Raw genomic sequence first — 15,431 nt, 5'->3', positions numbered from 1 at the left:
AAGAAGGAAAGAATCAAATGTTCAACTCAGTAAATTAAGATGAATAAGAGAAAAAAGAACAGTATTCAAATCAGGGAGGGAAAAGCACAATAGTAGGAATTACTCTTTTAAATGGTTTTAACTACTCTCCCATTAAAAGACTCAGTCTGGCTGAGTGGATTGAAATAAACAAGTTTTGCTTACTGTCTTGAAGAGACAAACTTCACAAAGATGCACACAGATTGAGAAGTAAAGGATGGAAAGCCATATACCAAGAAAATGGAAGCCAAAGCAACCAAGAGTAGCTATATTCATATTGACAAAAGACTTCAGATCAAAGCCAGGTATAGCAGTGTATTTCAGTAATTCTAGCTAGGTGGGAGGTACAGGCAGGAGAGTTTAAGGACAGCTGAGGCAAAGGTTTCAGCCAGACACTGTCTCAGAAACAACTAAGAGTAAGAATTGAGAAATGAGATCACCTCAAATTAACAAGCTTCTACCTGCAAAAGAAACAGCTGCCAGAGTGAAGAGACAGCCTACAGAGTTGGGAAAAAACTTGAAGAACTATTCATCTGGGGAAGCAGCTGGAGGGGGATGGGAGCCGAGAGGATGATGAGGAGTGAACATGATTGACTTGCTTTATATTTCCTTCAGTGTGCATTGATGAAAATGTCACGGATGTACATGTATGAAAGTGTCCTAGTGAAGGCTATTGTGTTGTATGCTTAATATGCACCATTAAAAAATTTAAGAACAAGTTAAATCTATGTGACCTTGAACAGTCACCTAGCTGCTCTGAGTTGAGGCTTTTCTCCTACCAAAGGAAAGAGCCAAACTTTGCACAGAGCCATGAAGTTTGTGTGAGTGTTAGAATTTCACATTCCTTGAATGTCTTGGGAAGGACTTGTGTCTTAAGAGTTTGTAAAGACAAAGTTTACATTTTACATTTGTGCAGTGTGGGGGTGGGTGGTGAGGGACATTGATACAAAGCCTCGAGTGAAGAAATGACAGGTAGGGGACAGGTGTTAAGAAATGCAGAGGGCTCATCCCTCTCTAGGAGGCTTTTCTAATGTGTGTGTGTACAGCTTGGAATGCTGTGTTTGTCTCTGCGCTGGACAGCCTGGGCTGGCTTGTAAGCAGCACTGAGGACTCTGGTTAGGGCTTGGTGTGCTACTGGTGGCTGAAGCAGTAATTTCTGTGTCTAGATTATGCTGACAGGCCTGTGTTCGCCTCCACCGCCTTACCTCCTCTGATAATCCCCTGCCACTAAGATGCTGACTTTATTTATTTACATTATTGTTACTATAAAGGTGATGTACAGCGGGATTACAACTACATGAGATGGGTAATGAGTACAATTCCTTTCATACAGTGTTCCCTTCCCTCCCTCTCTCCCAGTCTCTACCTCCTGTCTCCACCCACAAGTTGTATAGTTTACTTTCATCCATGTCCAGTGAGCTCCACTGCTATACTTTTTTCATCCTTTTCCCCTATACTTCCCTCCCACCCTCCCAAAGATATGCATGCAAATCCACCATACAGAAAGAAAAGACAGAATCATCAAAAAATAAAACTAAAAATTCCATATCTTGTGTTTGTTTCAATATATATGTGTGTGTATATAAATATAAAGAGGCATGTAGGGATTGCGCCTTTGTGTTTCTCTCCTAAGAGTATCCTCTTTTGGTATGACTGTATGTGACTGTCTAGAATCCTGTAGTTTATCCTATCCCACTGTATTTTAGATGTATTTTCCTGATGCTGAATTTCTTTATTTCTTTTTTTTTTTTTTTGTCAGTCCTGGGGCTTGAACTCTGGGCCTGGGTGCTGTTCCTCAGCTCTTCAGCTTAAGGCTAGCACCCTACCTCTTGAGCCACAGCACAACTGCTGGTTTTCTGAGTGATTTATTGGAGATAAGAGTCTCACGGACTTTCCTGTACAGGCTGGCTTTGAACTGTGATCCTCAGATTCTGAGTAGCTAGGATTATAGGTGTGAGCCATCGGAGCCTGGCTATGCTGAATTTCTTAATGCCACTCACAGGTCCTCCCAGGAGCTGGGGTAGACATTGAAAGCTGGTGTCATGGCTTAATATTTGGTAGTGATGAACCTCACTCGGTAATGATAACGTGAACCTCCTAAAGAAACTGGGTTGTATTCAGTGTCATACATCTGGAGACAATGAGTGCACCTCAACTGTCAACTGTCTGGAAAGGAGAGTAGATTCTGTTGCCAGATAAAGTAAGGCATCTTCTAGCTGGCCAGTTAGATCTGCCTATGGAGCACACTTTGCTGTGAGAGAGGGACTTGGATGTGTGCACTTACATACTTTTAAAAGGCAGGCCTGAAAGCATAAAAAGTGACTTCAGGGCCAGAGGCTATGGCTCACACCTGTAATCCCAGCCACTAGGAAGGTAGTGATTGGAAGGATGAAGGTTTTGAGGCCATGCTGCTCAAAGTGTTAGTGAGCCAGCCCCTCATTTCAACCAATAATCCAGGTTTGGTGGCACCTGACTGGTATCACAACTACATGGGAGGGTGTAAGTAGAAGGATCACAGGCTGAGGCTTGCCTCTGTCAAAAACAGAAAATCATCTGAAAACTAAGCAAAAAAAGGGCTGGGGGCTTGGCTCAAGTGGGGTAGAATGCCTGTTTGGCAAGCATGAAGTCCTGAGTACTACTGGGAGATAACCAAGCAGATCAAAATAGCACCCCAACAGCTCTGAAACGAACTTGTCATTGGAGCCAGCACCTGTAAAATCAGACCAGGACCTGTGAACTAAAATTCATGTAGGATCTACATCTCCCACATAAAAGCCAAAATGTCCTCCATGCACGCAGAAGTCACCAGTTGTCTAGAAGATGGTCACAACGTGGAAGAAGCAGTCATAATGATCTGAGCTATAACAGAAGCATAGGTTAGACAAGAGCAATGGGGAGACGCCAAGGGAGCCTAAAATAGAGACTTGTTGCTTGAGTGTGTGCATGTGCTTCGAACATTGTTGTCTACACGTGCTACAAGCTAAGCTTCTCTAGAAGATTACATATGACTGGTAAGAAGGCCTGATAAGGCTAGAATCTTGAGGAGTCAAGATTAACCTTGTGCCCCCCTGAGCCTGGTTCCCAGTGAAGAAAAAAAGCTTTGGTCCTACCCATGTGCAAGTTGCCTGTGGTTATATTATGCCATTATATTCTCATTGTACTTTAATTCCTCCCCCATGGGTTTTTCCTAGGTGATCATGGATAATCACACCTGTACTGACTCCTGAGATGTGTCGTATTTCTTTCGCGAGTTTCCTGTCAATCACTACTTATGGGCGGGTCCTGGGGCAGAACTTCAATTTCCACAAAAGCCTGTGCTGGGTGTGTGTGATGGCCATTCTCAACTTCTCTTTCTGACCTAACCCATTTTTGCCTCTGGAAGTGCCTTTCTATATAAACTTTACAATCCTAAGTAAACTTTGCTATCACTCCAATTATGTCTGAAGTCTCGCCTGAAATCTGTCACTGAAAGCCCAAGTGGAGACAGCTGTATTGACCTTTTACCCCTAGCTGTTCGGGAGCACAGCCAGGCCCCAGTACTGCTCCTCTTGAGGTATAGCAAAGTCCTGGGTTGTCCCAGAGGCTCTGTGTTATGGACCAGCATGGTATTTTCGGTTTTATGGACTGGCCCTCTCCCCACAGAGAGTTGAGGAACTACCTAATGTTCAATTTCCCTCCTCTTCCTTTTACCTGTTTTTCTTCTGATTCAAAGTATAGGGTATTCTTTATTGTGGTGGCTTCTCCAGTCTCCTCTAGTGTCTTTTGTATGTTCTTCATTAGTAGCCCTGCCTGTGGGTGTCCACCATGACTGTGAAAGGTATGGTAAGGTCAGAGAATAAAAAGCTGGAAGTTTGAGCCAGGCTCAATGGCTCACACCTGTAATCCTAGCTCCTCAGGAGGCTGAGATCTGAGGAAAACCATTTAAAGCCAGCCAAGGAAAGAAAAAAAGTTGGTGTGGCACAAGTGGTAGAGTCCCAGCCTTGAGTGATAAAGACAGTACCCAGGCCTTGAGTTCAAGTCTCATTACTGGCATACAAAACAAATCTGGAAGTCTGATTTGCAGTGCGGGGACTGGATTAGGATTAAGTCAGTGTTCACATTTAATAACTCACGCTGTCTGGAAGGTAAAAATTTTGAGGCAAAACATTCAAGGAATCTGTCTATTGATGACCTCTGTAGAAGAGTTGGTGGATGTTTCACGAAGTTCCTGTAAGGAGTCATATATGAGCAGTGTCTCCTAGAATATTAAAGTAATGTTGATGAGGTCAGTAAAGTAGTAAAGTCATATTAATGAAGACAATGAGCCCTTGGTGTGTATGAGATTTTAGTTCTAGGAGCATAGCTGTTGCTGCTGCTGCAGCTCCTCCTCTTCCTCCTCCTCTTTCTCCTCGTCTTCTCTCCACCACCACCACCACCACTGCCGCGGACCGGGTTCTGTCGGGACGACGGAGGATACCTAGGGGAGGAACCTGGAATAGGATGGGGAGATGGCAAACAGACAACTCACACACATTAGGAGTGGATGTTGAGTGCTGAGCGCTGAGTGCGATTTAATGCAGAGGATAACAAACTTTTATAGCAAAAAGTCTCCATAAGAAAGGGCGGTCACCAGCTGATCGCCTAAAAGGGCAAAAGGTTATACAACCTTGCTGCAGGGCTTCATTCTTGGGTGGTCACCTGCTGGTCGCCTGATAGGCACTTGTTTCCGGCTTATCTCTAAGAAATATAATGGGTTTTGATGTTTGTCACCAACTAACATTGCCTTATTTCTATAGAGGCCTTAACTGTCCCATAAGATCTTTTCTGTTCCTTCTTTAATAGTAAACACCAAGGAGACTTAGATCTAGCAAGTCTCTTAGTAAATGAAAGAGTAATAGGAAGTTTTTTCTCCTAAGTAGTTATCTCAGTAATTGCCATACATTCCTTCTGTTCTAGTTGCCCTACAGCTTCTTGTAAGTCTCTTACAAACAATTCCTTCTGCTGAAGTGACTTTGTGAAACCCCCAATACTTTTATATTTGCTTATGGCTTGTCTACTAGCCTCCATAAGAGGGGTTTCAGGGTAGCACTTCGGTGAGTTAGTCAGATTTTTAAGACATTCATCAGATATTGGAGTCGTCAACACTCTTAAGAAAGAGCTTTGTATAGGGAAATGTTGACAATGAGCAAGTACAAAGAGCAGTAGAAACAGTAAAAGATTAATAGGCACTCTTATGAGGAAAAGATAGCAGAAACACATCTTTTCCAGGGGTTTTGCCAGCCTTTTCCCAGGAGTAGGCCTCTTAGAAGCCCTATTCTCCGAGGTAGACTTCGGTGAAGTCCCCAAACTTGGAGATAGGTTTCTGTAAAGCCCCATTCTCTGAGGTAGACTTCGGTGAAGTCCCAAAGCTCAGAGATAGGTCTCTGAAGCCCCTATCATGGTCTGATAGATGGTTTCCCATGCTAAGCAGACTCTACTGGGGTCAGCGTGGCACACCACCACCTTTCCCCCCCCCCCAGGTTTAAACTATAGTTTTAAAGGACATTGTATAAGTAGAAAAGTGCCTAAGCTAACCACAGACCTACTTTCAGACCCAGAGGGAGAATGTAGAATTTCTTTAGACTGGGGAGAAATGCCAAGCCAAAGTTGGCGTCAGATTGTCTGGACTACCTCTGAGCAAGATAGATTGAGTTACTGAAGGCCCCAGGGGTACCTGAGGGGTCTCTGCCAACCGAGACAAGCAGCTGTGGTTCCTAAATCAGGATTAGAAATCTCTGTTCAGGAAGCACTTTGCTCTGATCTTGTGAACATAATGATTGAATACATGAATGGATAAATATAATTGTTGCTATCAGCCTGTATCAGAAGTGGACTCCTCAGATCCTAGAAACCTTGCATCAGAATTTGGCCGAAGTAGTGAAGACAAACAAGGCCCTGGTCCCTTTTCAGCCACTTTCACTTCTGTGTTAGAAAGATATAAACTCGTTCAGTGAGATGTTATATCATATTGGTTTTGCTTCTTGATTTCAGCTTCTTTAAGCCATGTGGCCACTGGATCCTGATAGCATTGATTTTTGTAGTGCTTAAGCCATTGTTTGTGCTGCCTGACATAGGCCCCAGTTTTTCCTTGTCTGTGAAGGTTAACTTCAACTATGTTTAATCTTTCACAGCCTCAGAGTAAATACTTACAATCTCTTTGACATTGTTTGGGACCCATTTTGGTGCAGATGTGATAAGATGGAGAAGCCTGTGAATATGGAAGCTATATTCCAGGAAGAATGGGATTTTTTTTTTTTGGCCACTTCTGGGGCTTGAACTCAGGGCTTGGGCATGGTCCCTGAACTTCTTTTGCTCAAGGCTAGCACTCTACCACGTGAGCCACAGCACTGCTTCTAGCTTTTTCTGTGTATGTGGTACTGAGGAATCAAACCCAGGGCTTCATGCGTGCTAGGCAAGCACTCTACCACTAAGCCCCCTTCCCAGCTCTGGGATTGTTTTTAAACACAATGGATAGAGTCTTGGGGGAAGCAGGTGTGGCTCTGAGTTGAAACATATAATTAAGAGGAGTGATTTAACCGAGTTGGCTGGTGGAAGGTGTGCCTTTGCCTTCCTTCCTTGCTAATTCTCCAAAGCGATGGGAGCTTTTAGGATTTTCTACTGAAAGTTTTGGTGCTCACCATCTTTCAAGGCCCACCTTTATCTTTTGATGTGTATCCTTAATTAGATCTTCTAAGTCTGGTAAGGACCCTTCTTCATGCCTCCCGGTCTGGACATGTTGTGAGCAGTGAGCTGATATGCAGCTCCAGAGCCAGGAACCTTCCAAGGTTCCTCAGCCTTTAGGAGTCTGTTGGAGCTAATATAAATTGAAGGTCAGACGGCTGGGGTGTGGCTTAGTGGTAGAGCACTTGCCTCGTATGTGTGAGGCCCAGGAGTCCATCCTCAGCACCATCAAAATAAAGTGAAGACAGTTTTGATAATGTCACTAAAACTAGTTTGTTTTTTTTTTGTGGGGGGGATGATGGAGCTATGCACTTATGGCTTATGCCTATAAGCCTAGCTACCAAGGAGGCTGAGATCTGAGGATTGTGGATTGAAACCAGCCTGGGCAGGAAAAGCTAGGAGACTCTTGTCTTTAGTTAGCCAGCAAAAAGCCAGAAATAGAGATGTGGCTCAAGTGGTAGAGCACCAGCCATGAGGGGAAAAGCTAAGAAAGGGAGGGGAGAAAAATGAATCTGTAGGAAATAGCTTCTATGTGCCTATTTCTATGTTCCACCCATTTTATTTTTAGAGTTCAGTTTATCAGGAGAGATGAGGTGTCTCACTATGACTAAGTCGGTCACCATGACTTACTTGAGGGAGTACTGTTGGCACTCAGGCAGCAGTCCTCTGTGTTGGGTGGAACTAGGTCCAGGCGTGTGGGGCATTTAGCACCACACCCCTCCCATGCAGTGCCAGCAGTTCCCTGTGTCCTTGTAATTACCAGTTACTTCACTGTGATTTCCCCTTGCTTGTTGGGAAAGGCCACCTGCCTCTCACACAGGCCCTGGCTCCTGGTAAATACAAGTGAGTTGCTTTGCAGAGGGGCTGACATGTGATTCTGTCTCTGGAGACTTAGGCTCCTGTGGCAATAGATAGGACATGCCACAGCCAATTTTTATGTTTTTATTACTTAAGATTTACTTAGCTACATTTTATGCTTGTGAAATAAGTATCCTAAACTCTATGATTAGAATATAGTGACATCAATTTTTTTTAAGTTAAAAATGAGCCTATAGGGCTGGGATGGTAGCTCAGTAGTAGAGTGCTTGTCTTGCATGCATGAGGCCCTGGGTTCGATTCCTCAGCACCACATAAGCAGAAAAAGCCAGAAGTGGTGCTGTGGCTCAAGAGGTAGAGTGCTAGCTTTGAGCTAAAGAGCTGAGGGACAGCACCCAGGCCCAGAGTTTAGGCCCTACGACCAACAAAAAAAAAACAAAAACTAAAGAACATCTATTCTATGTAGTTAGTGACTTGATTTTGCACCTAAGCATGAATGTACCATATGTAATAGTAGAAAGATATAATGTATTGTATGGTTAGTCATCATAGCCCTTTTTTTGAACATGTCATTTACTGTTTATTTCTTTTATGCTGATAGTGTTGCTGGAACTCAGCCTCGTGCCCTTTCTTGGCTTTTTCTCAAGGCTCAAGTCTGGCACTCTACTACTTGAGTCCCACCTTCTGACTTTTTGCTAGTCGAGTAGCTAGGATTACAAGCGTGAGCCCCCAGAGACATCTATATTATTTTACTAAGATAAAGTTTTATGGTAAGGAAATGTAGAAAATGCTGACTACCACAAATAGTTTGAAATCTGCTTTTTCCTAACTGTTAGTACTTACATATATAGCTGACTATCAAAGAATATTAGACATTTTATCTTCTTTGAAATTAAATTTTACTGGTTGGTAGTATTTCTTAGCAAGGCTGAACTGATTATACAAGTTATTGTCCTTTAATAAAATCTCAAAATTTGGAATACTAAAGCTGCACTTGCATATACCTAGTGGTAATGTGTTCATTGGGCTTTATGTTTTAAGTAAGTTCTTGTACTTAAGTGAGAGAACAGTGAGATTTGGTTGGTTCTCTCAGTAGGTAATCACTGTCTTCTGCTGTATCAGTGGGCTGCACAGGTGAGGGTCTCTGCTTACACATTAGCATAAATGGTAAGTAAGTTACAAGTTAAGCTGAAGGGAATAAATGCTTTGGAGAAAAGCTCCGGTTGGTGAGGAGGGTCAGAGTATAAGAGGTTGGACAAGAGGACTGATTTTCAATTAGGTTGGGAATCACTCTTGATAAGGCAGTTTTAAAACAAAAATGGGTAGGAGCAGAAACAGCTTGAACCTCTCACATTATAGGTACTGTTTTTAGAGCTTGACTGCCTAGATAGCATTTCTGACCTGCAAAACCCAATGTCGACAGCTACATTATGGTTGTAGACAGTAAAATGAGGCTGTTGCCTACATGTTAATAAATGTGCAGTGTGTTTATTAACATTGACTCTGTGTGTGTGGGGGGGTAGGGGGGTGTGGGTGTGTGTTGTAACTGAGGCTTAAACTCAGGGCCAGGGCACTTTAGCTTTTATTCAAGGTTGGTGCTCTTGCACTTGAGCCCCGTTTCCATCTTTGGCTCTTTGCTGGTTAATTGGAGATAAGAATCTCCCTGCTTTATTTTCCTTAGGCTGACTTTGAACCAGAGTCCTCAGATTTCAGCTTCCTGGGTAGCTAGGTTTTTAAGTATGAGCCACCAATGCTAGATGCCATGTAATTGGGATATATGGTCTACATGATGGGAAATGCCTCCATGAGACCCCTGTTGTGTACTTAACGTATGCTAATAAACATTGTAAAAATTAATTATTATCATGGTACTTGTCTTTGTAAATGGGATTGCAAGGGATGAGTTTTTTTGGAGGTGAGGGTATCAGGGCCTTTTGCTTACTAAAGTACTCTATCACTTGAAGTATATCAGCCCTTTTTATTTTTTCAAATAGAGTCTCAATTTTTGCCTGGAGCTGGCCTGGACTCAGTTCATCTGTGTATGCTTCCTAGGTAGCTTGGATGACAGGATACATTAACGTTTTATTGATTGGAATGGAATTGTGCAGACTGGCCTTGAACTATAGCCCTCCAAATTTTAGCCTTCCAAGTAGGTAGTATTACAGGAATAATAGGCCCAGCTTTTTTTTTTTAAGCAGTGACTGATATAAAATAGCAGGATTCTACCCCCCCCCAAAAAAAAAGGGAATAGAAAAAAAACATGGAGTAAGTGGGGGCCCAAGTTCAATGGTCCATGGAGAATTTTTGGTTATTACTTCTTCGTATCTGATAACATCATGATGGTGACAGACATTCTCTGGGGATGATAATGACAGAGATGATGCTTCAGGTCCAAGACAGCTTTTGTGGAAATGCTAGAAGAACAGTGGACCAGAGTGCAGAGAACAGGTGTCTGTCCAGTCTCCAAATCCGCTAGCCCTGACTTTGGACAGTTTTTTTTTTTAGCTTCTTCTCTTTTCCAAATGACTGACTAGTTACTAGAGGATGTGCAAAGCACTTTATGTACATCATCTTGTTTAATGTTAAAAGTTGTAAAACACAAGGGGGATGAATTTCATAAGATGCCATTAAAGTCCTTTTACTAGCTCCCCTTGGAATTTCTTTCTCCTTGATTAACCAATTCAAAGACAGAGCAACACTGCTGTTTCATTTTATGATAAGCTTAAGAACTGAAGCCAGCACATAAAGTTATCTAATCTAGGTTTGTCTCAGCCTAATCTGCAGGGTAGATGAGTGCTGGGTTTACGACTTCTGGTTTTCCTTTTATTCCTGACATCTTGTAGGATGTTAGAGTGGTCAGTTCCAGTGCCATTCTGGGATGTGGGATAGCCTAGCCCTGGTTTCACTGTGATTTTACTGGAGGAAATGCTAGCTCTAGATTTGTGCTCCATTCTTTTATCTCGGAGTTGTGCTGCCAACGAGGGCCACACTAGTGAGGGATTCAGGTAATACCTTTGCTTTGAGGGAGAGTCACAGCAACTCTGTTGTCTCAGATATCCTCCCATAATAAAAGAAAGTGCAGGTGTTATGGGAAGGTGCAGAGACTTCTGTGTTTCATGACTTTGCTATTGAGTTACCTTTTGCAGATCTGTAAAGTGGACTGGTTGTTGCTGTCACTTCTCATTTTTATTTTTTTGGTGGAATGTCTTTGCATGGATTGGCCCTGACAGTCACCTGGGCCTGCCCATCTCAGCAGAGGACCAGTGTGCAGTGAGTGTTCTCCATGATCACTTTCTGACTGCCCAGAGTTTCAGGGCTGGTGTGCCACCATTCTTTTGACAGGAGATGCTGCACCTTCACCGATTGACCTTGTGTCGTTTTCTAGATGATGAACCAGGTGGAAGGGCAGCAGAAGAACCTTGTGCGTGCCATCGAGTCCCTGCCAGGCTCCGGCCCCCTCACTGCCTTGGATCAGGACCTGCTGCTCCTGAAAGCTACCTCCGCTGCCACCCTTAGCTGCCTTGGGGAGTGCCTCAGCCTGTTGCAGCAGAGCGTGCGCCAGGCAGGTCCACCCAACCACAAGCCTGGTGCCTCAGGTAGGACCCCCGTCCCTCCTGGGCTTTGTGCTTAGGATGCATGTTGCTCCGTCTGTGCATGCATGTGTCTGTCCCCCATTGCCTTCCTCCTTCCATTTTGTCTGTGTCTTTACCATCTATTCAACTACCCTTTACTCCAAGTGTGTCTGCATTGGACATATTTTGCAGATGAGAAGTATATCATATAAAAAGTGCAGCATGTATAGACTCCTTCCACTAAACTTCACACTTGTTAGCATCGCTCTGTGTGCTTCATTGCACTTATGACCTTTGCTCTCAGTCTTCTATCTTTGAGCCCATGGCTGTGCACCTTCTGGTCCAGTGTTTCCCTGGTGTGTATCACTTTAGATGAGGAACTGCATGTGACTTTCCCTCTCAGTCCTGTTGCCTTCTTCCCCCCTAGGGCCTGTAGTATAACTGTGTGAGAGAGTTTATTGGGAATGCATGGCAAAAACATTTCTAGCTCTTTATCCAACAGCCAGAGACAGAACAGGTTTCCATTTACTTTTAAGATACTAAGATTTTGAACTTGGCATTATGCTTGCGAGGCAGAGGCCCTACCACTTGGTCCATACCCTTATCCCTGTCTTCTTGTTTTAGGATCTCTGTGCTTTTGCCTAAGAGCAGGCCTCAGACTGTGATCCTCTGACCTATGCTGCTCCCATAGCTGGTAGTTCAAGTGTGAACCATCATGCTGGAGAGGGTCTTGACAATCATTTGAGTTCCATTTGAACCGGATCCTCCCATCTCTGCTTCCTGAATAGCTGGGGACCTATGCTACCATTCATGGTCTTTAGGAGCTTGTTCTCAAAACATACCTTAGTCTTTTTGGAGGAAGGCTTAATCAGTAAGCAGATAAAGAAGGCTTAGTAAAAACTAAATTCAATAATAAAGGACAAAATAGCTTGGTATTGATGAGTCATACATAAAGGTGCCTCTTCATTAAACGAGTGGGCAAGACAACCTAGGTTGTAAGAAACACAAGTGAAAGCTGGGAACCAAAAGCTCATCATGCCTGTAATCTTAGCTGCTCAGGAGGGAAGGTTCCCAAGGGTTGAAGCCAGCCCGGGCAGACAAATCCAAGAGACTGTCCAATTAACCAGAAACAAGCTGCATGTGGAAGTGTGGCTCAGCTGGTAGTCTTGAGTGGAAATGAGAGGATGAGGCTCCGAGTTCAAGCCCCAATACCAGCACACACACAAAACAATAGTTTTTATATTCCATGTTTTCCTCCAGTGCCCTTGGTACTCTGTTTCACTGAAGATTAAAAGGTGTGGTTGGCTTTTCAGAGGTGATTTGTGAGTAGTCTGGATTTCTTTCTGAAATATCTACCATTGTTTATTGGGGTCTGGTCCCACTGGTGTTGAGCCTTGGCTACATATCTGAAATCCTTACAGAGCAGATACTGCTACATCCATTTTTCAGATGGCATGCTGAAGTTCAGAGCTGCAAAGGGACTTTCCCCAAGGACCTTCCTCTAAAACACCAAGATGAGAGGCAGGACTTCTCTCTGTGACAGATACCTCTTCCTGCTGAAGTTTCTCTGTTGTACTCATAGCAGGCCACCCAGTAGGCTCTGTACTGTGAGGCAGTGTCTGGCTAGCACCATACTTCTCTCAGAACGAGTATGTATCCCTGAGTTGCTTTGACTCAAGGCTAGTGCTCTACTACTTGAGCCACAAAGCCACTTCTGGCTTTATCTGAGTAGCTTATTGGAGATAAGAGTCTTATGAACTTTCTTGTTCGGGCTGGCTTCAAACCACCATCCTCAGATCTCAGCCTCCCGAGTAGCTAGGTTTACAGCCATGAGCCACTGGTGCCTGGCTTCATTTCATTTTTCAAAATTAATTTCAGCATGTGCAAGAGAGTCCATGAGACTCATCTTCAATTATCTATCAAAAAAAGGCCACAGTCGTGGTGTGGCTCAAGTGGTCAACACCAACCTTGAGTGAAAAAGCTAAGACAGCACCTAGGATCTGAGTCTAAGCACAGTACTGGCACAAAACAAAGAAAATACATATTTTAGGCATCAGAAAAGTTGCAAGAATAATGTGGAAAGTCTGGTGGACAGTGAGGCCCATGGTACCTGTAGCTCATCAAATACCAATACATCCTGGGTGCTGGTGCCTCATGCCTGTAATCTTAGCTACTCAGGAGGCTGATACCTGAGGATTGCAGTTCGGAGCTAGCCCAGGCAGGAACCATGTGACTTATCTCCAATTAATGACCAAAAAGTTGGAAATGGAGCTGTGACTCAAGTGGTAGAGTGCTAGCCTTGAGCCAAAATAGCTCAGGGACAGTACCAATGCCTGAGTTCAAGCCCCCAGGACCAGCACAAAAGACCATGTGGATTCTTGGTTAAGGTCTCCTGAGTCTTCCTTCTTTTTTACTTTTGCCTTTTTCTAAATCACACGTAGATTTTGTTCTTGAAGTGCTTCCTGGGCTGTAGCATTTTGTTCTGTCTTCTGACTTTGGAGCCTTTGTTTAAAAATGCTTTCTCTGGTGCTCATTTGGTCTCAGAAACGTGGGACAACTAGACTGAAGTCTGAAAACACATTAGAAAAAAGCATCTACCTTTCTTCTATACATTTTGGCTCTCAGACCTGTCTCTGATCTTTAGATATATTAAGATGTTAGATGTGTAACGCTTCTGTTTATGGTGAGGTTTATAATGAAAATAAGATGTTTTAGGTTTTTGGTCAACCTTTAAACCCCTCTCTTACCATTCCTACTAAGAAGCTTGATGAGATCAATGCCTGATTGGAGGGGAACAGGGTTTCTGTTTGCCATGGCCTAGATGTGTGCCTCAGTATATGATGCTGAAGCTGTGTGCTTAGAATCTGGGCATGAGGGTTCCCAGTGTGGGGTGAACCTGACCTTTCAGGATTTGGGAGTACAGAGAACTTTGTCACTTCTGAGGTTAGTTATTTGCTTGTGTGTGTTGTTCGGTGAACAGAGGTCAGATTGAAAACAGACACCTGTAACCAGAAAGGCCTGGTGTCGTGCCAGGTAAGATCCTGGCATGCATAGCCTGTTTGGTCCACAGTGGGCTTGCAGGTGGAGGATGCTGGATTCAGAGGTATCAGTACACACACGCACGCACGCATGCACGCAACGCACGCGCGCACACACACACACACACACACGCATGTATGCACACACACACACACACACACACAGAGTCAAAGACTACTAATATTGATGGCTTTTTGGTCCCTTAAACCATGGCAGTGAGGTGAAATTTCTATCTTATTGCCTTTATGTATACTCACCAACAGTACTAATACTTACTTCATGTTCTGCAATCAGTCCCCAATACTGTGATTTTACGAAATCAACACTCTCTACCCTCAACTCCTCCTTTCTTGCCTTCCATCAGCCCTTTGCAATGGCCATTCTACTTTTTGCTGCTTTTGCTTTTATCTTTTTTCATTTTCAGGTGGATGTAGAGAATTCTCAGGTGCCATGTGTTGTCTCTGAGACTCTTTTAAATTTGTGCCAGTCCTGGGGCTTGAACTCAGCTCTCACTTGGCTTTTGCTCAAGGCTGACACTCTACCACTTGAGCTACCCTTTCACTTCTGTTCTTTTGCTGGTACATTGAAAGTTAGAATCTCTCAGATTTGACTGCTCAGGCTGGCTTTGAACCATGATCCTCAGATCTCAGCCTCCTGAGTGTAGCTAAGATTATAGGCGTGAGCCACCAGTTCTAAGCTATATCTGAGCATCTTGATAGTCTTCATTGAGTTAGCACATAGCAAGCACACACTCTCCTAGATCATATTGTAAGTTCCAGGGCTACCCAGATCATGTTCTAAGTTCTAGGGCTGGCTATACAATCAGCAGCATTGGTCCTGTTCTCTAGGCATTCTAGAGACTGAAGTATCCAGAAGCAAATGAGTAAACTGGCTGAGTGCCAGCAGTGTTACGGCCCTAGAGACAGTAGACCGTGATGGAACAGGAAGAGCTTTGGGGTTATCTTTGACAAGAGAATATTTCATCTACCCCTAGGTGTATTCATAATGTCATCTCTTTCTTATGGGAGGTGGTATAGAGGAATAGTACTTGGGGAGGAAGGAGCAGCATTGGCAAAGGCTCTAAGACTGAAATGAACTTGGCTCATTTGCAGAATAGAAAAAAAAAATAGTAGAATACATGGGGAGAGAAGGAAATGAGTCTCCCAGACTCTTAAGCACAGAAGAAAGTCAAACAGTTTAGGTTTTATTTCAGTTGTAATGAGAAGTCACTTGAGGCTTAAGCAGTAAAGTAAAAAGAAAAATTTTGTCAGGTGCTGGAGGCTCAGG

At 43.6% G+C, this 15,431-nt stretch overlaps 1 protein-coding gene across 1 annotated transcript in view; it reads left to right on the top strand.

Moving 5' to 3' along the window:
• Positions 1-15,431, top strand: part of Osbpl10 (oxysterol binding protein-like 10) — a 166,585-nt gene that overhangs the window by 93,748 nt on the left and 57,406 nt on the right. The window contains exon 6 of the mRNA XM_013028467.1: positions 10,919-11,129. Coding sequence (XP_012883921.1) covers positions 10,919-11,129 — 211 coding nt within the window. The remainder of the gene's footprint in view (positions 1-10,918; positions 11,130-15,431) is intronic.

This window comes from Dipodomys ordii, unplaced genomic scaffold (assembly GCF_000151885.1).
Source record: "Dipodomys ordii isolate 6190 unplaced genomic scaffold, Dord_2.0 Scaffold110, whole genome shotgun sequence".
Taxonomy (NCBI): Eukaryota; Metazoa; Chordata; class Mammalia; order Rodentia; family Heteromyidae; genus Dipodomys; species Dipodomys ordii.
This window is presented reverse-complemented; position numbering and strand designations above follow the sequence as displayed.